This window comes from Oncorhynchus mykiss, chromosome 2 (genome assembly GCF_013265735.2).
Source record: "Oncorhynchus mykiss isolate Arlee chromosome 2, USDA_OmykA_1.1, whole genome shotgun sequence".
Classification (NCBI taxonomy): Eukaryota; Metazoa; Chordata; class Actinopteri; order Salmoniformes; family Salmonidae; genus Oncorhynchus; species Oncorhynchus mykiss.
The window spans coordinates 87287805-87310502 of NC_048566.1; the positions used below are offsets into that span (position 1 = coordinate 87287805).

General features: G+C 42.0%; 1 protein-coding gene across 2 annotated transcripts in view; it reads left to right on the forward strand.

The window, feature by feature from the left end:
- Positions 1-957: 957 nt before the first annotated feature.
- The window catches only part of far1 (fatty acyl CoA reductase 1), a 34825-nt gene continuing 13084 nt past the window's right edge, over positions 958-22698 (forward strand). For both annotated transcript variants that reach the window (XM_021575520.2, XM_021575528.2), the window contains exons 1-7: positions 958-1069; positions 13786-14011; positions 14384-14559; positions 19512-19691; positions 21775-21952; positions 22060-22104; positions 22565-22692. In XM_021575520.2, the coding sequence (XP_021431195.2) occupies positions 13823-14011; positions 14384-14559; positions 19512-19691; positions 21775-21952; positions 22060-22104; positions 22565-22692 (896 nt within the window). In that variant the 5' untranslated portion in view covers positions 958-1069; positions 13786-13822. The remainder of the gene's footprint in view (positions 1070-13785; positions 14012-14383; positions 14560-19511; positions 19692-21774; positions 21953-22059; positions 22105-22564; positions 22693-22698) is intronic.

A 22698-nucleotide genomic window follows, 5' to 3' on the forward strand; every position in this document is an offset into this window, starting at 1 on the left:
AACTGCATGTGGACCTAATGCTAATGGTAAAATCCCAGCCCATTCTGCGTGGCTCTCGACCTGGATTTTCTAAGGCTGTGTTTACACAGGCAGCTCAATTCTAATGGGTTTACTACAGAGCAGGATCATACAGTTAGTTAGCCAGCTAACTTGCCTTAATATTTCCTCAAATAACTTCTTATTTTTTTAGAAGGATAAGCTTGAAATGGGCATGTTCTAATTGACTCAACAACCAAAAACAACGGTGCTGTTCTGAACGACCAGTTAAATGCACTGCTCCCCTTTCAAATGGATCACTCATAGCTTCAAGCCACACCCACCAAACGGAGTAGACATACCTCAGTCAGTCTGTTCAGTAACGTTTTTGGGAAACGTGTCGTTCAGTACTAACCGTTGCGCAAAGTAGCAAACGTTCAATCAAACTGAACGCACCCCAGAATTGGGCTGCCTGTGTTGACATAGGCTAAGTGCTCAGTTAATTGCAACACTTACTACGGTCACGTCCATTCTATTACAGGCTTATGCTCTAATTTTGTGCTGCAATGTAAATGCTTTCTCTGTTGGTATCAAGTAAAATATTTTTGATTGAATTGACTGATATGGGAATGAAACCTCAGACGTATTTTTGATCATGATAGGCCTATGCTTTTTTTTTTGATCATTAGAATTAAACTATACTTTATATATATTTTTTTATGTCAAAGAAAATGAATTTCCATAAAGCAGTTGCTAACAGTGAAATACAACAATGTGGACTCGTTTGGTTGATGCTGACGTCACATCTCTGGCAACCAGCAACCCGTCACATTTCCTGGGGCCCATTCATTAAGGCAATTCTGTTACAAAACGTTTCTTAAACGTAAGCTAATGGAACGAAACGGGGAGGGATTTACCTGAATGTGTCCAATAGAAACTCTCGTTTTGCTCTGTTTGCTTCTTAAATCATAAACCGTTTCCCTAATGAATACGCCCGTTCTCTCAGCCCGCAAAAATTGAGCTGTTGCGGCACTTACAACCGGCAGATACTTCTGATTTAACGCAGGAAAACTCAGCCCCCTCGAAATTGCAGGTATATCTGTATTTCACATGCTATTTTCTCTGATTTGGTTTTGTTGTGCACTAGAATCTACTACATTAGCTAAATGTAACATTTTTAAATGTTCAAAGATCACTGCAAATGGCTAGCTTTTGCTAACTATAGTACGACAGACAGCATGCCACGGAAAAGATGCGCAAGGGGGGTGGTAAACGTTAGCTAGAAAAACTATTTCCAGAAAGTATTGTAGCTTTGTTAACACTCATTATGTCTATACTTTTCAGAAAGTTTTTACATTCTTCTTACTTTAGTGGTGCTGGTTTTGCAGCCAGCTATGAATTAGTGGGAATTTCTCACAACACTAGAGAAGTTGGAAGGCTAGCTAGTGGCTGGCTAGCTATCTAGCTTGGGCTCTTGTGTGTGGGGTGGCACAGCCCCAAGTCGCTGTTCATTATTAAAACCCGTTATAATTCTGTACAACATTCATAGATTGCTTTGTTGTCTAAGTTCATCTGGAATGACACACTTATTTGAGGTAAGCCATTTTAAAGCATGTGTTCTATAACTGGCAAGTTGTCTGACTTTTTAACCAGGGTCACAAGATATCCAGCCTGGTCCTATGACTCACGGCAAGCCCTTTCCATTTGACATTTGTATGTAATTGCTGTAAGTAAGCCAAAATTACTCACAGCTGCTGAGGTGGACTTGTCATCAGATTTCTCTAAACTACAAAGGTGGTCTTAATTTTAGTAACACATTGCTTTTGATGTTTGTTGTCATTTCACTTAACTATTATGGCGGCGTACAATTGGCCCAGCATCGTCCGGGTTTGGCCGGTGTAGGCCGTCATTGTAAATGTAGCCGTAGCAGCCTGTCTCAATGGCTTTTGGGGAGTGTTTTCTTTGAGATCCAGACACTGTTCTCTCATACCCACCTTTACGAGCCAGCTTACCTTCATTCCTTCCTCCACGAATGGGTATCCATTTTTTCACGGTAGTGCTTTAGTGAATAGCCTACACATGTTGCTCACCAGTCACCAGGGATTTCTTGATGGCTTTTTATGTCCTTACTCTACAGTTGAAGTTTCTCCTTGTGACACCTGTTTATCAAATGGTTTATTTGGTTTATAATAAGCACACACCTACAGTAGGCCTATATATAATGTGAGGACAAGATGCCACTGGTACCACAACTGCCTTGCCGCTTGGCTGGAGACAATGCTTCTGTTTGACAAGCTTGCAGCTGTCACAGACTTGTCACTGGTTTGATAGAGTAAATCATAGACTGTCTGCTCTGTTGCTTTGTCAAGAGGGAACCAGTCCTGCACATTAAACAAATGTCATGGCACATCTGATCAGTGCTGTACAGGAACAGTACACCTACAGTATATGCAAACCTGGTTTAACTGTGTGCAGATTAGCTCAAGGGATGCATCTGGCACTACGCAGTAACACTATGTTTCTGGGTTCCCAACTTCCTGTTGTTCCATACCTGAGCTAAATGGCACTATAGGCCAGGCAGGGTTTCAGTTATGAAAATGAGGCACTGGACATTTGACCGGTAGCATTTTCATTTACCGGACATTTGAGAAAATTACTGGACCCACATGCATTGGGGAACTTGATTAGGGTGTCCACCTATGGTGCTCAGAATGACAAAAATCACATTTAGGTTATGGTAATGAATCTCAACTGAACATGCAAATTGAGAATGCAATGACGTGTGTCTTTACTGTGCACTTTGAACATGTTAGAATAACTGTCCACATTTACATTTTCCTCAGTCAACAAGACTAATAATGAACAGCAAAATCACTAGCTTATGCATAGGCATGAGTGAAGTTTGGGGAGCAAATTTTCACCATTAAAAATGTACCTTTATAGTAAAGCATTCCATGCATCATAGCATTTGCAGACTTATGTAAGAGAGCCTACTATTCCTAATAGGGCTGTCCTCATCTAAAACATATCTTGGTTGACCGAAAGTCGTCTGTTCTTTTGACCAATTGATTGGTTGAAATTTTTAAAGGTGTATTTTTCCATATAGACGCACCCTATATGTTTTAATAAAATCTATATATGCATTGAGCTTGAAGCGCACTGTTTAATGAAATAAGACACATGACTCAAGAGGGAGCCAGAGAACAAGATAACCAGAAAAAAAACGTAACCTTACCCGACCTATCCTCCTCCCCTCCTACTGGCTTTCTGCCATTACTCTCCTTAAGTTGCCAGTAATAGGTTACACGAGGAGTCGGCAACCTTTCTCATGTGGAATGCCAATTTATCTTATAATTTCTCCCGGTCTGCGTGCAAGTTGTGGTTTTCATATGCACATTTCCATTTAATTTATAATAATGTCTTCGTGTCTCAATCATTGTCATGTGGTTAATCAAAATTAACCTAAATGAAAATTATACAAACCTAAACAGTAACGTCTATTGTCATTTGTCAACTATGTAAAAATAGCCTACATAAAAACATTGCAGCCTACAGGTAGAAACTATCATGATTTAAAAATCAATATCTTATAAATCACATTGGCTACCATGGCCTGTCTGCAACGAACTTGAAACCTATTAACTTGGGTCTGGCTGATGCTAGCATGAGCAAACTTGCAACATTGTATAAAATATTATGGGCCCTCGAGTTTCCCGAATCGGGTACAGTGGTTCCTCAATTAAAAGTTATGTCATACTGCGGCACAACTTGCGGGCTGCCGCAGCATTCTCTGACAATTCATTTAATTGTCAGCCTTTTTTTTTCTGTTGCGAGTTAGTGCTAGTTTGATCACCAGAGGGCATCTTTGAGAAGCATTCGATAGTCTTCCATATTGCAGGCACGCCGGAGATCGGGGTTCAATTCCCCGACCGGGAGGAAGGAGTAGGCTGTCCTTGTAAATAAGAATTTGTTCTTAACTGATTCCATGTGTTATTTCATAGTTGAGATGTCTTCACTATTATTCTACAATGTAGAAAATAGTAAAAATCTAGAAAAAGCCTGGAATTAGGTGTGTCCAAACCTTTAACTGGTACTTGCTTAATTCATTTGATTAATATTATGGTGTTTCTCTTCCGTGAAAAACCCTCTGGGTAAATTCAGACCGTTTCGCTCTCGGAGCACACACTGGACGTTGAGGCTGAGGAGTAGGGTTGATTTGAGCAATATGTCTGTCAGGGAATGCTATTCTGATATGTCAGATGAAGAGTTAGACCAGAAAGTCAACGCCATTAATACAAGGATGCCCCATGTGGGCTTTAGAATGGTCAAAGGAGGTCTCAGAGCAATGGGCCATCATGTACAATGGCGAAGAGTTAGGGTGTCTTTGCAGCGTGTAGACGGTGCAGGTATCATTGCCAGAACGATCCAGCTTCGTTGCATTGCTCTGCAAAAATACTCTGTTCCTGCTCCCCCGTCTCTCGTCCACATTGATACAAATCATAAATTGGTACTAAGATTTATAATGCCTCCATCAAATCTAAGAAGTTATTTTAACTTTTTTATTCTTACTTATTCGTAGACACATTTTCAATGATATATGAAATTGGAGTTGTTCTTCATCAACTGGTAATACAGCAATAATGAAGCAGGTTAATAGGTTAAACATTTCACTTTTAATTCCAATGCTTTTTTTCAAGATACAACATTGTCATCTTTGGCGGTGTAGATGGATTTTCAAGGAAGGTAAGTATATTATTGTGTATACATATTGCATATTTCCCATCACCTAATGAACAATCACAATACCAGTCTAGTGTTTTCTGTGCTGTATTGACATCCTGAAAATGACATCTGCTGCTTTAGATTGAATGGTCATATCTCAGTTATTTTCATATTTACAAAAAATAAGCTATATTATTTCCTTTCAGGGTGTGAGATGATCAAGGTGTCTAAAATGTAGATATTGCCAGATGTACAGTTGTGGCCAAAAGTTTTGAGAATAACACAAATATACATTTTCACAAAGTCTGCTGACTCAGTTTGTATGATGGCAATTTGCATATACTCCAGAATGTTATGAAGAGGGATCAGATGAATTGCAAAGTCCCTTTTTGCCATGCAAATGAACTGAATCCCCCCTAAACATTTCCACTGCATTTCAGCCCTGCCACAAAAGGACCAGCTGACATGTCAGTGATTCTCTCGTTAACACAGGTGTGAGTTTTGACGAGGACAAGGCTGGAGATCACTCTCATGCTGATTTGAGTTTGAATGACAGACTGAAGCTTCAAAAGGAGGCTGGTGCTTGGAATCATTGTTCTTCCTCTGTCAAGCATGGTTACCTGCAAGGAAACAAGTGCCATCATCATTGCTTTGCACAAAAAGGGCTTCACAGGCAAGGATATTGCTGCCAGTAAGATTGCACCTAAATCAACCATTTATCGGATCATCAAGAACTTCAAGAAGAGCGGTTCAATTGCTGTGAAGGCTTCAGGGCGCCCAAGAAAGTCTAGCAAGCCAGGACCGTCGTTGATTCAGTTGCCGGATCGGGGCACCACCAGTACAGAGCTTGCTCAGGAATGGCAGCAGACACAGTTAGGCGAAGATCTTCGGCCTGGTGTCAAGAAGGGCAGCAAAGAAGCCACTTCTCTCCAGGAAAAACATCAGGAACAGACTGATATTCTGCTAAAGGTACTGATTGGGGTGAAGTCATTTTCTCTGAATTCCCTTTCCGAATGTTTAGAGCATCCGGAAAAAAGCTTGTCCGGAGAAGACATGGCAGGCACATGCCAACAGTAATTCATTCATGTGTGGGGTTGCTTCTCAGCCAAGGGAGTGGGCTCACTCACTTTGTTCTTTTTTTTTTTACCCCCATTTCTCCCCAATTTCGTGGTATCCAATTGTTAGTAACTACTATCTTGTCTCATCGCTACAACTCCCGTACGGGTTCGGGAGAGACGAAGGTCGAAAGCCATGCATCCTCCGAAACACAACCCAAACAAGCCGCACTGCTTCTTAACACAGCGCGCATCCAACCCGGACGCCAGCCACACCAATGTGTCGGAGGAAACACCGTACACCTGGCGACCTGGTTAGCGTGCACTGCGCCCGGCCCGCCACAGGAGTCGCTAGTGCACGATGAGACAAGGATATCCCTACCGGCCAAACCCTCCCTAACCTGGGCGACGCTAGGCCAATTGTGCGTCGCCCCATGGACCTCCCGGTCGCTGCCGGCTGTGACGGAGCCTGGGCTCGAACCCAGAGTCTCTGGTGGCACAGCTAGCACTGCAATGCAGTGCACTAGACCACTGTGCCACCCAGGAGGCCCCTCACTCACCATTTTGCCTAAGAACACAGCCATGAATAAAGAATGGTAGCAACACATCCCTCGAGAGCAACTTCTCCCAACTATCCAGGAACAGTTTGGTGACGAACAATGCCTTTTCCAGCATGATGGAGCACCTTGCCGTAAGGCAAAAGTGATAACTAAGTGTCTCGGGGAACAAAACATCAATATTTTGGGTCCATGGCCAGGAATCTCCCCAGACTTGTGGTCAACTTGTGGTCAATTCTCAAGAGGTGGTGGACAAACAAAAACCCACGAACTCCAAGCATTGATTATGCAAGAATGGACTGCCATCAGTCAGAATGTGGCCCAGAAGTTAATTTACAGCATACCAGGGTGGATTGCAGAGGTCTTGAAAAAGAAGGGTTAACCCTGCAAATATTGAATCTTTGCATCAACTTCATGTAATTGTGAGTGTGCACACAATGACGGGAGAGAGCGCATTCTGGAGAGAGTTGTACATTTTAGCCACCCTCCCCTTCTTGGACTGTGCCATCCTCACAGCCTCTGCAATATATTTGTTCACTGAGATGGCCATGAATAAGACAGGAGTCTCATGTGCCATTAAATGTATATGTACAGTACCAGTCAGTTTGGACACACCTACTCATTCAAGGGTTTTTCTTTATTTGACTATTTTCTATGAAATAACACGCATGGAATCATGTAGTAACCAAAAAAGTGTTAAACAAATCAAAATATATTTTAGATTCTTCAAAGTAGCCACCCTTTACCTTGATGATAGCTTTGCACACTCTTGGCATTCTCTCAACCATCTTCACCTGGAATGCTTTTCCAACAGTCTTGAAGGATTTCCCACAAATGCTGAGCTGTTGTTGGCTGCTTTTCCTTCACTCTGCGGGCAAACTCATCCCAAACCATCTCAATTGGGTTGAGGTCGGGTGATTGTGGAGGCCAGGTCATCTGATGCAGCACTCCATCTCTCTCCTTGGTCAAATAGACCTTACACAGCATGGAGGTGTGTTGGGTCATTGACCTGTTGAAAAACAAATTATAGTCCCACTAAGCGCAAACCAGGTGGGATGACGTATCGCTGCAGAAGTGTGCCTTGAATTCTAAGAAATCACAGACAGTGTCACCAGCAAATAACCATCACACCACCACCTCTATGCTTCACACATGCAGAGATCATTCTTTCATCTACTCTGCGTTTCACAAAGACATGGCGGTTGGAACCAAAAATATCAGACCAAAGGACAGATTTCATCCGGTCCCCTGTCCATTTCTCGTGTTTTTTTTACCCAAGCAAGTCTCTTCTTATTATTGGTGTCCTTTAGTAGTGGTTTCTTGGCAGCAATTCGACCATGAAGGCCTGATTTCATGAAGTCTCCTCTGAACAGTTGCTGTTTTAAGCATTTATTTGGGCTGCAATTTCTGAGGCTCGTAACTAATGAACTTATCCTCTGCATCAGAGGTAACCCTGCGTTCTCCTTTCCTGTGGCGGACCTCATGAGCCAGTTTCATCATAGTGCTTGATGGTTTTTGCATCTGAACTTGAAGAAACTTTAAAAGTTATTGACATTTTCCGTATTGACTGACCTTAATGTCTTGAAGTAATGATGGACCGTCGTTTCTCTTTGCATATTTGAGCTGTTCTTGCCATAATATGCACTTGGTCTTTTACCAAATAGGACTCTTCCACCCCTACCTTGTCACAACACATCTGAACTTTTAGCTTCTTGACGCACACACCCGCTGAATTGCAGCTCCCCAAATTCAAATTAAATTACTACAAATATTTAATTTTCATGAAATCACAAGTGCAATATAGCAAAACACAGCTTAGCTTGTTAATCCACCTGCGTTGTCAGATTTCAATACAGCTTTTCGGCGAAAGCATAACAAGTGTTTATGTAAGAACATCTCTCTCAGTAGACAAAATATTACAAACACTAGCAGCCAAGTAGATTGGTCACGAAAGTCAGAAAAGCAATAGATTAAATGGCTTACCTTTGATGATCTTCAGATGTTTGCACTCACGAGACTCAGTTACACAAATGTTCCTTTTGTTCCATAAAGATTATTTTTATATCCAAAATACCTCCATTTGTTTAGCGCGTTATGTTAAGAAATCCACAGGCTCGAGCGGTCACGACATCGCAGACAAATTCCAAATAGTATCTGTAATGTCCACAGAAACATGTCAAATGTTTTTTTTATAATAAATCCTCAGGTTGTTTTTAAAATATATAATCGATAATATATCAACCGGGACTGTCGCTTTTTCAATAGGCGAGGGAGAGACAATGGCTGCCCCACGCAAAACTCTGCGAACACCCAGCTGTCCACTGATGCGACGCTATCTTTCTCGCTCATTTTTCAAAATAAAAGCCTGAAACTGTCTAAAAACTGTTAACACCTTGAGGAAGCCATAGGAAAAGGAATCTGGTTGATATCCCTTTAAATGGAGGCAAGGCATCCAATGGAACAGAGCTTTCAGGAAAAACAGCACTTCCTGGTTTGATTTTCCTCAGGTTTTTGCCTGCAATATCAGTTCTGTTATACTCACAGACAATATTTTGAACGTTTTGGAAATGTTAGTGTTTTCTATCCTAATCTGATAATTATATGCATATTCTAGTTTCTGGGCCTGAGAAATAGGCAGTTTCAAATGGGTACGTTTTTTAGCCAAAAACGAAAATCCGGCCCCCTACACTCAAGAAGTTAATGAAGGCACACCTGTTAATTGAAATGCATTCCAGGTGACTACCTCATGAAACTGGTTGACAGAATGCCAAGAGTGTGCAAAGTTGGCATCAAGGCCAGCTTGCTAACGTTAGCTAGCTGGCTCGCTAACTAACATTACGTCATGCGTTGGGATTCATTGTTTACCTCGATAGCGATCTAGCTACATTTCTTAACAAAAGGCTGTTCTTAATGTGCCAGAGCGCAGAATAACTGATGAATTTTGAATATGTCCGGTGTCTGTAAATGTTGGCAACAAAGCGTAATTCAATTGTTGCCAGCAGCACAGTTAGTCATCAACGCTCTGGATAACATGAAAAGAGCCTAACCAGCTCTGCTAGGGTGAGTAATGTTCAGTGAGCTGTTCTCTCTTGATGTCTGGAAGTGGCTGGTAAGTTAGTACAGAATTCTCGGCTCAACCCTTAAAGAGATGGGTGGGGCTAAGGCTTAAGAGGGTGTGAACAATGCTGAATGGGTGTAGACAAAGAAGGGCTCTCCAATAGTAGTATTCAAACATTGAAAGAGGGTTTTCTCAAAAGTGAGTTATCAACTTTCAAATGTAGTGAATGATATACCATTTTGTAGCTCTGAGTGTCTACTTTTATCCAATGTAAAACAAATAATAAAAAAAACAGATTCAAATGTTGATACATAAGACCGAATCCTGGTGGTGAGTCACATATGTGGACACGCCTTCAAATGAGTGGATTCTGCTATTTTAGCCACATCCGTTGCTGACGGGTATAAAATCGAGGACACAACCATGCAATCTCCAGAGACAAACTGGCAGTAGAATGGCCCTACTGAAGAGCTCAATGACTTTCAACGTGGCACCGTTCAACGTTCCAACAAGTCAGTTCGTCAAATTTCTGCCCTGCTAGAGCTGCCCCAGTCAACTATAAGTGCTGATTTTGTGAAGTGAAAATGTTTAGGGGCAACAACGGCTCAGCCGTGAAGTGGTAGGCCACACAAGCTCACAGAAAGAGACCACTGAAATGCATAGCACGTAAAAATCATCTGTCCTCGGTAGGGCTGGGCAGTATATGTTTTTTTGCGATGTACCGGTATTGTGTCATGGACAGGTTCGAGTTTTTACTTTACCTTCGATAACGGTATTTGAATGTTTGGTTTGTTAAATGTGATATGCAGTGTGTAACATCCATTTTTATAGTTTACTTCGCTACTTGAGTCATCTCTCGCCACTCTCTCTCCATGCTGCTTTCCACAGAGACCTAGTCCTGGCTCCTGTCACTTAAGGAGCGCATTTGTTGTTCCTCAACCAGGAGACACTTGCTTTTAGTCTGCATGGTCTATACAGCATATGCAACCATGTTGATGACAACGATGGAGTTGTCACTTTGCTTCTTAATATAAATCTACTAGCATTCCATAATTACACTATTAGCTTGTGTTTCTTCTTACATCTGCAAACAGCTAGTTTGTCTTTTTTTAGCAAGTTGTTCCTAAATCTTGTTAGCCGCTAATGCTAATCTCTAGCTATCTACTAAATGTACTGAATAAGAGCAAGCGTAATTAGCCATAGAGCCTGATAATACCAGTGATGGTGTAGACCTAAATCAGCATGTTGTTTGTGCAACAGTATCTTCTAAATAAAAAGGAATACGCAAAGCAAGAATATCTAAGTAGCTAAGAGAAAACATTAAATGTAGCCAAAGATTATATGGTTCCCTAGGAAACACCTATCAACACTTTAGTTCCTACCCTTTCACAATAACTCCTCCCTGGCATTTTCATTCATTGTCATGTCAAACAACACTGTATTAAAAGTGCCCACTATTATATTATAACTATATAATTAGAATAGACCTTCTATTGCCATGATTTTAACAGTTAACCCAAGTGTTTTGCTCAAATCGCATGTCAAATTGCAACATTTGGTTAAAAATGAGGCCCAGATTGCTTGCCCATATCGTGCAGCCCTATGTGTCAGTGTGGAAATTATCTCAAATGCAGAAATTTATGACAATTAGGACTTTTTTTGTGGTTGAAGTTGAATTGAACAATATAAAGCAATCAGAATGGAGAAAGACTCATTGAAATTACTTTGAATGTATGTGTTGCCACCTTAGGGTCACACACTACTCAGGTTGTCAAGAAAGAAATAGCCCAAGATTCTGTGACAGTTGTGGGACGATAGATCCCAAAATTCGTACAACCAGTAGGCCTAGGCTACATTAAAAAAAAAAAGTTAAAAAGCTATTCATCTGATTGGCTTGAAGTCATAAAGAGTGCAATGCTTGAAGCATTGTGAAGAGCTGCTGGCAAAACGCACGAAAGTGCTGTTTGAATGAATGAACGAGCCTGCAGCTGCCTACCATTGCTCAGTCAGACTGCTCTATCAAATCAGACTTAATTATAACTTAATAACACACAGAAATACGAGCCATAGGTCATTAATATGGTCGATTCCGGAAACTATCATCTCGAAAACAAGACGTTTATTCTTTCAGTGAAATACGGAAACGTTCCATATTCTATCTGACAGGTGGCATCCATAAGTCTAAATATTCCTGTTACATTGCACAATCTTCAATGTTATGTCATAATTACGTACAATTCGGGCAAATTAGGCGGCCCAAACTGTTGCATGTACCCTGACTCTGCGTGCAATGAATGCAAGTGAAGTGACACAATTTCACCTGGTTAATATTGCCTGCTAACCTTTCTTTTAGCTAAATATGCAGGTTTAAAAAGATATACTTCTGTGTATTGATTTTAAGAAAGGCATTGATGTTTATGGTTAGGTACACATTGGAGCAACGACGGTCCTTTTTCGCGAATGCGCACCGCATCGATTATATGCAACGCAGGACACGCTAGATAAACTAGTAATATCATCAACCACAGTTCAATTCGATCTTTGTGTTCTGATAGCAGAAGTTGCATGTAAGTGGCAAGTGTAGACATCACCCAAGAGCTTTGCGCACATGGATTGTACAATATTTGCACAAGTATTATTTTTTTTAATTCTAAATGCTCGGTCATGTTGGTTGTTGATCATTGCTAGACAGCCAATCTCAAGTCTTCCCAGAGCAATATTTCTTAATTCCAAGATTTTACTTTTAGATGTGTGTATTGTTGTGAATTGTTAGATATTACTGTACTGTTGGAGCTAGGAACACAAGCATTTCGCTACACCCGCAATGATATCTGCTAAATATGTTTATGTGACTAATACTATTAGATTTGATAACTACAATGTTGTGGTTCCATCCTCAGTTTTCTCCTATCACAGCCTTTAACCTCTGTAACTGTTAAGGTCATTGGCCTCATGATGAAATCCCTGAGCGGTTTCCTTCCTCTCCGGCAACTGAGTTAGGAAGGACGCCTGTATCTTTGTAGTTACAGGGTGTATTGATACTCCATCCAAAGTGTAATTAATTCATAACTTCATCATGCTCAAAGGGATGGTCATTGTCTGCTTTATAATTTTTTTTTTACCCATTTTTTTCCCACTAACTATTCCCCAGGTCGTTGCTGTAAATGAGAATGTGTTCTCAGTCAATTTACCTGGTAAAATAAGGGTTAACTAAAGTAAGTAAAAGGTGCTCTTTGCGAGGCATTGGAAAACCTCCCTGGTCTTTGTGTTTGAAATTCACTGCTCGACTGGGGACCTTACAATTATCTGTATGTGTGGGTTACAGAGATGAGGTAGTCATTCAAAAGTCATGTCAAACACTATTATTGCACACATGCAACTTATTATGTGACTTATTAAGCAAATGTTCACTCCTGAACTTATTTATGTTTTCCATATCAAAGGGGTTGAATACTTATTGACTCAAGACATCTCAGATTTTAATTTTACATTTATTTGTAAACATTTCTTAAAACATAATTCTACTTTGACATTAGGGGGTATTGTGTGTAGGCTGTAACAACAAAATGCGGAAAAAGTCAAGGGGTGTGATTACTTTCTGGAGGCACTATCTGTCGGAGTAGTGTTCTGTATCAACAGCAGCGTATCATCCATCCGACGACTAGAGATAAGACTAGATTTGTTAAAAAAATAACGCAGGCTTGTTAACTCTTGTGTTGCAACAAGGTAAACTGGGTATTAGTGATTTAAATGTGATGTTGTGTAGAGCAGTCTTCTTTCTACTACTCTAGGCTGTTTCAATTGTCTTTACTGGATCTTTGCAGAGTGCTCAACTCTGCTCTTTAGACCTCTTGTAGTAGATTGTGCCAATGAGAAACCCGTCTCAGCAAGGTTTAAGTAAAGCTTTTGAGCTCGGCAGCCATCTTAATGGCAGTGTGTGGATGAGACAGGATAAAACTAGCTTACAACATTGGAGTGGCTGAATTCCTAAGATGTGTTATCTTCTGTAAGTGATAGCTATGGGCTTAGGAAGTTAACTGTTGTAGATGGTAAGGGAAGTTTTTGCCTCTACAAACTGGGGTGGTTTTGACCGTGTAACTGCTGGTGACGATATGAGTATTGCGATACTCGTTAGTATCGTGGCAAGGAAACAAAGCGGATTTAACTTCTTTAGGAAACAAGCATCATTATGTTGTCATCCAGAGTCACATTATTTATTTTCCAAGCTATAGACTACTATCTTACTTACAACAGGTTTTTAAAGGACTGAAGAGTTAGGTCTGTGTCGTGTTTTCATTTTTGCCATGGAAAAATATTGAATAACTGATATGGTCACAGCCCTAGTAATTGCTGAAATTCCATCACGCTAGTAAGGATTTTCAGTGACTAGGCTAACGATGATGTAATCCTTCCACAGGTGGCGTTGTTGAGGAAGGTTGGAGCACACATACAAAATGGTGACCATTCCTGAGTACTATGAGGGGAAGAATGTGCTGATCACAGGGGCCACAGGCTTTATGGGAAAAGTCCTGCTGGAGAAGCTGATGCGGTCCTGCCCTGGAGTCAAGGCTGTGTACGTCCTTGTCCGGCACAAAGCGGGCCACGCTCCCCTGGCCCGCATCGCAGACATGTTCAACTGCAAGGTGAGAAGAGCTGGAGAAGGGGAAAGGTCTAATGGGGTAGCCAAAGAGGAATGTTCAAGGGGGTTAGCCAAAACTCTGTAGGCTGTGTGGGGTGATGCGTCATAAGTTCTTGACTGCTTGTTACGGAGACTTCGTAGTTCCACAGCCCACACTCCATACGGTCTTTACAATTGGGCCATGGCAGACCACGATGTAGGCAAGCCTATGTCTTACTAATGGAATTGCTTTCTTGGGATTGCTTTCGAACCAAAACGCTTCCCTCCACCTACACATTGATTTCATAAAAAACTTGTAGGCTCATTTTAGCTTATTGGCTGTGAAAGTGTCATGAAGGAGTATTACAACTGTAGTACAACTGTATTTGTTTTTCAGCTTTTTGACAGGTTACGAGATGAGCAGCCAGACTTTGCTGAGAAGATAGTGGCTGTGAACAGTGACCTCACCCTGCCAGAACTGGACCTGAGCAAAGTGGACCAGGAAACGCTTGCTGACTGCATCAACATAGTCTTCCACTGTGCTGCAACCATCCGATTCAATGAGCCTCTAAAGTGAGCCATTGTTTCCTTCCTGATACTGCTCCCCAGAACGTTGTTTCACTTCTGCTCCCAGAACCTTGCTGGACAGTGCTGCAATTTCAGATTTATCTACAGTGATCTTGACTCTTCTCTCACACTTGCTTCTCCTGCAGAGAAATTACTCTCACAGTTTTACTAACCCTCTGGACGTACCTATCTATTGCTTAGGCTTTAAAAAAAAAAAATATATATATATATATATACATACACAGAGTTGAAGTTGGAAGTTTACATACACCTAGGTTGGAGTTTTTCAACCACTCCACACATTTCTTGTTAACAAACTATAGTTTTGGCAAATTGGTTAGGACATCTACTTTGTGCATGACACAATTAATCTTTCCAACAATTGTTTACAGACAGATTATTTCACTTATAATTCACTGTATCACAATTCCAGTGGGTCAGAAGTTTACATACACTAAGTTGACTGTGCCTTTAAACAGCTTGGAAAATTCCAGAAAATTATGTAATGACTTTAGAAGCTTCTGATAGGCTAATTGATATCGTTTGAGTCAATTGGAGGATTACCTGTGGATGTATTTCAAGGCCTACCTTCAAACTCAGTGCCTCTTTGCTTGCCATCATGGGAAAATCAAATGAAATCAGCCAAGACCGCGGAAAAATAATTGTAGATCTCCGCAAGTCTGGTTCATCCTTGGGAGCAATTTCCAAATGCCTGAAGGTATCACGTTCATCTGTACAAACAATAGTACGCAAGTATAAACACCATGAGACCACGCAGCTGTCATACTGCTCAGGAAGGAGAGGCATTCTGTCTCCTAGAGATGAACGTACTTTGGTACAAAAAGTGCAAATCAATCCCAGAACAACAGCAAAGGACCTTGTGAAAATGCTGGAGAAAACAGGTACAAAAGTATCAATATCCACGGTAAAACGAGTCCTATATCGGCATAAGCTGAAAGGCCACTCAGCAAGGAAGACGCCACTGCTCCAAAGCCACCATAAAAAAGCCAGACTACGGTTTGCAACTGCACATGGGGACAAAGATTGTGCTTTTTGGAGAAATGTAATCTGGTCTGATGAAACAAAAATAGAACTGTTTGGCCCTAATGACCATCGTCATGTTTGAAAGAAAAAGGGGGAGGCTTGCAAGCTGAAGAACACCATCCAAACCGTGAAGCACGGGTATGCAGCATGATGTTGTGGGGGTGCTTTGCTGCAGGAGGGACTGGTGCACTTCACAAAATAGATGGCATCATGCGGGAGGAAAATTAAGTGGATATATTAAAGCAACATCTCAAGACATCAGTCAGGAAGTTAAAGCTTGGTTGCAAATCGGTCTTCTAAATGGACAATGACCCCAAGCATACTTCCAAAGTTGTTGCAAAATGGCTTAAGGACAACAAAGTCAAGGTATTGGAGTGGCCATCACAAAGCCCTGACCTCAATCCTATAGAAAATGTGTAGGCAGAACTGAAAAAGTGTGTGCGAGCAAGGAGGCCTACAAACCTGACTCAGTTACACCAGCTCTGTCAGGAGGAACGGGCCAAAATCCAACTTATTGTGGGAAGCTTGTGGAAGGCTACCTGAAACGTTTGACCCATGTTAAACTATTTAAAAGCAATGCTACCAAATACTATATGAATTTATGTAAACTTCTGACCCACTGGGAATGTGATGAAAGAAATAAAAGCTGAAATAAATCATTCTCTATACTATTATTCTGACTTTTCACATTCTTAAAATAAAATGGTGGTCCTAACTGACCTAAGACAGGGAATTGTAACTAGGATTAAATGTCAGGAATTGTGAAAAACTGATTTTAAATGTATTTGGCTAAGGTGTATGTAATCTTCTGACTTCAACTGTATACACACACACACAGTGCATTCAGAAAGTATTGACCTCTTGACTTTTCCCACATTTTGTTACTTTAGACTTGATTAACTAAAATTAAGTTCACTGTATTCCCCATCAATCTACACACAATACCCTGTAATACCCTGTAATTGCATTTTTAAAAAAACCTAATTTACATAAGTATTCAGTCCTTTTGCTATGAGACTGGAAGTTGAGCTCAGGTGTATCCTGTTTCCATTGGTCATCCTTGAGATGTTTCTATAACTTGATTGGAGTCCACCTGTGGTAAATTCAATTGATTGGGCATGATTTGGAAAGGCATACACCTGTTAATATAAACTCCCACAGTTGTCAGTGCAACAACTAAGCCATAAGGTCAAAGGAATTGTCCGCTGAGCTCTGAGACAGGATTGTCTCGAAGCACAGATCTGGGGAAGGGTACCAAAACATTTCTGCAGCATTGAAGATCATCGAAAAAACTGTGGCCTCCATCATTCTTAAATGGAAGAAGTTTGGAACCACCAAATCTCTTCCTAGAGCTGGCCGTCCGGCCAAACTGAGCAATTGTGGGAGAAGGGCATTGGTCAGGGAAGTGACCAAGAACCCGATGGTCACTCTGACAGAGCTTCTGAGTTTCTCTGTGGAGATGGGAAAAGATTCCAAAGGACAACCATCTCCAATCAGGCCTTGATGGTAGAGTGGCCAGACGGAAGCCACTCAGTAAAAGGCACATGACAGCCCGTTTTGAGTTTGCCAAAAGACACCAAAAGACCCTCAGACCAGGGAAAACAAGATTCGCTGGTATGATAAAACGAACATTGAACTCTTTGGCCTGAATGCCAAGTGTCACATCTGGAGGAAACCTGGCACCATCCCTACAGTGCAGCATGGTGGTGGCAGCATCATGCTGTAGGGATGCTTTTCAGTGACAGGGACTGGGAGACCTGTCAGGATCGAGGGACAGATGAATGGAGCAAAGTACAGAGATTGTTGATGAAAACCTCCAGAGCACGCATGTCCTCAGACTGGGGTGAAGGTTCACCTTCCAACAGGACAACGACACTAAGCACACAGCCAAGACAACACAGGAGTGGCTTCGGTACAAGTCTCTGAATGTCCTTGAGTGACCCAGCCAGAGCCCGGCCTTCAAATCAAACTTTATTTGTCACATGCACCGAATACAACAAGTGTAGACTTTGCCGCAAAATGCTTACTTACAAGCCCTTAACCAACAGTGCAGTTCAAGAAGAGTTAAGAATATATTTATCAAGTAGACTAAAATAAAAAATAACAATAACGAGGCTATATTACAGGGGGCACCGGTACAGAGTCAGTGTGCGGGGACTTGAACCCAATCTAACATCTCTGGAGAGATCTGAAAAAAGCTGTGCAGCAATACTTTCCATCCAACCTGCCAGACCTTGAGAGAATCTACAGAGAAGAATGGGAGAAACTCCCCAAATACAGGTGTGCCAAGCTTTGAGCATCATACCCAGGAAGACTGAAGGCTGTAATCGCTGCCAAAGGTGCTTCAACAAAGTACTGAGCTCTGAATACTTATGTAAATGTCATATTTCAGTTTATTTGCTAACATTTCTACAAAACTGTTTTTGCTTTTGTCATTATGGGGTATTGTGTATAGATTGATGAAGGAAAAAAACTATTTAATCACTTTTGGAATAAGGCTGTAACATAGCAAAATGTGGAATGAGTCAAGGGATCTGAATACTTTCCAAATGCACACTATATATTATGGCAAGAACAGCTCAAATAAGCAAAGATAAATGACTGTCCATCATTACTTGAAGACATGAAGGTCAGTCAATATAGAAAATGTCCAGAACTTTTAAAGTTTATTCAAGTGCAGTCACAAAAACCATCAACCGCTATGATGAAACTGGCTCATGAGGAACGCCACAGGAAAGGAAGACCCAGAGTTACCTCTGCTGCAGAGGATAAGTTCATTAGAGTTAACTGCACCTCAGATTGCAGCCCAAATAAACGCTTCACAGAGTTCAAGTAACATACACATCTCAACATCAGCTGTTCAGAGGAGACTGCGTGAATCAGGCCTTCATGGTTGCAAAGAAACCTCTACTAAAGGACACCAATAAGAAGAGACTTGCTTGGGCCAGGAAACCCGAGCAATGGACATTAGACCAGTGTAAATCTGTCCTTTGGTCTGATGAGTCCAAATTTGAGATTTTTGGTTCCAACCGCAGTGCCTTTGTGAGACGCAGAATAGGTGAATGGATGATCTCCCCATGTGGGGTTCCCACCGTGAAGCATGTGGAGGTGCTTTGCTGGTGACACTGTCAGTGATTTATTTAGAATTCAAGGTACACTTAACCAGCAAGGCTACCACAGCATTCTGCAGCAATATCCCATCTGGTTTGCACTTAGTGGGACTGTCATTTGTATATTTCAACAGGACAATGACCCAACACACACCTCCAGGCTGTGTAAGGGCTATATGACCGAGAAGGCGAGTGATGAGTGCTGCATCAGATAACCTGGCCTCCGCAATCACCCGACCTCAACCCAATTGAGATGATTTGGGATGAGTTGGACTGTAGAGTAAAGGAAAAGCAGCCAACAAGGGATCAGCATATATGGGAACCATCAAGACTGTTGGAAAAGCATTCCAGGTGAAGCTGGTTGAGAGATTGCCAAGAGTGTGCAAAGCTGTCAAGGCAAAGGGTGGCTACTTTGAAGAATCTCAAATATAAAATATATTTTGATTTGTTTCACACTTTTTTGGTTACTACATGATTGGGGTGACAGGTAGCCTAGTGGTTAGAGCATTGGGCCAGTAACCGAAAGGTTGCTGGATCGAATCCCAGAGCTGAACAAGGCAGTTCCCCTGTAGACTGTCATTGTAAATAAGAATTAACTGACTTGTTTAGTTAAATAAAATACAAAAATAAAAATGTCATAGTTATTTCATAGTTTTGATGTCTTCACTATGATTCTACAATGTAGAAAATAGTCAAATTAAAGAAACCCTGGAATGAGTAGTTGTGTCAACTTTTAACTGTGTGTATATATTAGTAGCATTTCTGTAATGATGTTTTGTGACATTTTTTTTGTTCTCCTTTCAGAGATGCTATGCTACTGAATGTTCTAGCCACCCAGAAGATGGTGGCTCTTGCCCACAAAATGAAGCACTTGGAGGTGTTCCTCCACGTATCTACAGCCTACGCCAACTGTGACCGGACACTCATTGAGGAAGTGGTTTACCCACCTCCTGTTGACTACAAGAAGCTCATTGACAGCCTAGAGTGAGTAAAGTTATTTGCCGATTGTTAGAAACGGAAGCCAAGAGATTGTAGTAATCTACAGCTTGGCATGTTTGACTGAGATAGATAAGTAGATTCTTTGCATCCTGTGGATTAGTTTGTAGTGGCTAATGCATAAGCTTGGTAGCTATCCCTTGAGGGTCTCTCAATATCTTACTGCATGGACTGAAACTGCCAAACAGGGACGGTCTCTGATTTAAACTTCATGGAGTTTGGTTACTGATTGAGTAACACTCACTCATTTGTAGTAGGGCAATTTGAACTGTTAAAAGGACATTTGCTTTACTCTTAATGTTAGGTGGGGCCTCTGACTGCTCTTGTAGGGGGTGCAACAGGACACACATGCACAACATGGTCACCAGTTGTGTGAAAGTCAGTGTTCTGTTCATGTAGGAATGTTTCCATCCCTAAGTATTACAGTAGGCATTTACTAATTTCTTCAGAGACATACATGTAAGTGTGTGGGGAAAGGGAATTTAGGAGACTTATTTGGTTTGTGGTCTTGGGAATATATACACTGCTCAAAAAAATAAAGGGAACACTTAAACAACACAATGTAAGTCCAAGTCAATCACACTTCTGTGAAATCAAACTGTCCACTTAGGAAGCAACACTGATTGTCAATACATTTCACATGCTGTTGTGCAAATGGAATAGACAACAAGTGGAAATTATAGGCAATTAGCAAGAAACCCCCAATAAAGGAGTGGTTCTAGAGGTGGTGACCACAGACCACTTCTCGGTTCCTATGAACTGACTGATGTTTTGGTCACTTTTGAATGCTGGCGGTGCTTTCACTCTAGTGGTAGCATGAGACGGAGTCTACAACCCACACCGGTAGTACAGCTCATCCAGGATGGTACATCAATGCGAGCTGTGGCAAGAAGGTTTGCTGTGTCTGTCAGCGTAGTGTCCAGAGCATGGAGGCGCTACCAGGAGACAGGCCAGTACATCAGGAGATGTGGAGGAGGCCGTAGGAGGGCAACAACCCAGCAGCAGGACCGCTACCTCCGCCTTTGTGCAAGGAAGAGCAGGAGGAGCACTGCCAGAGCCCTGCAAAATGATCTCCAGCAGGCCACAAATGTGTATGTGTCTGCTCAAACAGTCAGAAACGGAGTCTGTGAGGGTGGTATGAGGGCCCGACATCCACAGGTGGGGGTTGTGCTTACAGCTCAACACCGTGCAGGACGTTTGGCATTTGTCAGAGAACACCAAGATTGGCAAATTTGCCACTGGCGCCCTGTGCTCTTCACAGATGAAAGCAGGTTCACACTGAGCACACGTGACAGACGTGACAGAGTCTGGAGACGCCGTGGAGAACGTTCTGCTGCCTGCAACATCCTCCAGCATGACCGGTTTGGCGGTGGGTCAGTCATGGTGTGGGGTGGCATTTCTTTGGGGGGCCGCACAGCCCTCCATGTGCTCGCCAGAGGTAGCCTGACTGCCATTAGGTACCGAGATGAGATCCTCAGACCCCTTGTGAGACCATATGCTGGTGCGGTTGGCCCTGGGTTCCTCCTAATGCAAGACAATGCTAGACCTCATGTGGCTGGAGTGTGTCAGCTGTTCCTGCAAGAGGAAGGCATTGATGCTATGGACTGGCCCGCCCGTTCCCCAGACCTGAATTCAATTGAGCACATCTGGGACATCATGTCTCGCTCCATCCACCAACGCCACGTTGCACCACAGACTGTCCAGGAGTTGGCGGATGCTTTAGTCCAGGTCTGGGAGGAGATCCCTCAGGAGACCATCCGCCACCTCATCAGGAGCATGCCCAGATTTTGTAGGGAGGTCATACAGGCACGTGGAGGCCACACACACTACCGAGCCTAATTTGATAAATTTGATTTCCATTGATAATTTTTGTGTGATTTTGTTGTCAGCACATTCAACTATGTAAAGAAAAAAGTATTTAATAAGAATATTTCATTAATTCAGATCTAGGATGTGTTATTTTAGTGTTCCCTTTATTTTTTTGAGCTGTGTATTTTGTATTTGAGCAATATGGCAGAAAATTGACCTTTTTATTGTGGCTCTGTCTTCAATGTGTATTCATGTTGGTTAGATGGATGGATGAGAAGCTGGTCTCTGCGATGACCCCAGGGCTGATAGGAAAAAGGCCCAACACGTACACCTACACCAAGGCCATAGCTGAGTACTTGGTCCAGCAGGAGTGTGGAAACCTCAACGTGGCTATAATCAGGCCTTCTATAGTAGGGGCCAGTTGGAAAGAGCCGTTCCCAGTGAGTCTTCCCATGTACTGAGCCGGCTGTCTTCTAAGCTGTAGCTATACTGTAGCTGACCATGGTCAATTCTGTATACTGTTCACAACATGTTTTTTCACTCTTAGGGCTGGATTGATAATTTCAATGGACCTAGTGGAATATTCATTGCAGTAAGTACCTTAAAAATATGTTCTCAATATTTTTTTTATATAACCGAGTAGGCTAGTTGAGAACAAGTTCTCATTTACAACTGCGACCTGGCCAAGATAAAGCAAAGCAGTTCGACACATACAACAACACAGAGTTACACATGGAATAAACAAACATACAGTCAATAATACAGTAGAAAAAGTCTATATACAGTGTGTGGAAATGAGGTAGGATAAGGGAGGTAAAGGCAATAAATAGGCCATAGTGGCGAAGTCATTACAATATAGCAATTAAACACTGGAATGGTAGATGTGCAGAAGATGAATGTGCAAGTAGAGATACTGGTGTGCAATATGTAAAACGCTCAGATCGCAATAATGCGATCATGACCATTTCAAAGGTGTGGCTGCTGATTTATAACCTGAGAAACCACATTCCCATCACCTGGTAATGAACCTAGCACTTCTCTGCCCTGTATAGGCAGGAAAGGGGATCCTTCGCACCATGAGAGCGTCCAACAACGCGGTGGCTGACCTGGTGCCTGTGGACGCGGTCATCAATACCACACTGGCTGCTGCCTGGTACTCAGGCTCCCAGAGACACACCAGGTCAGT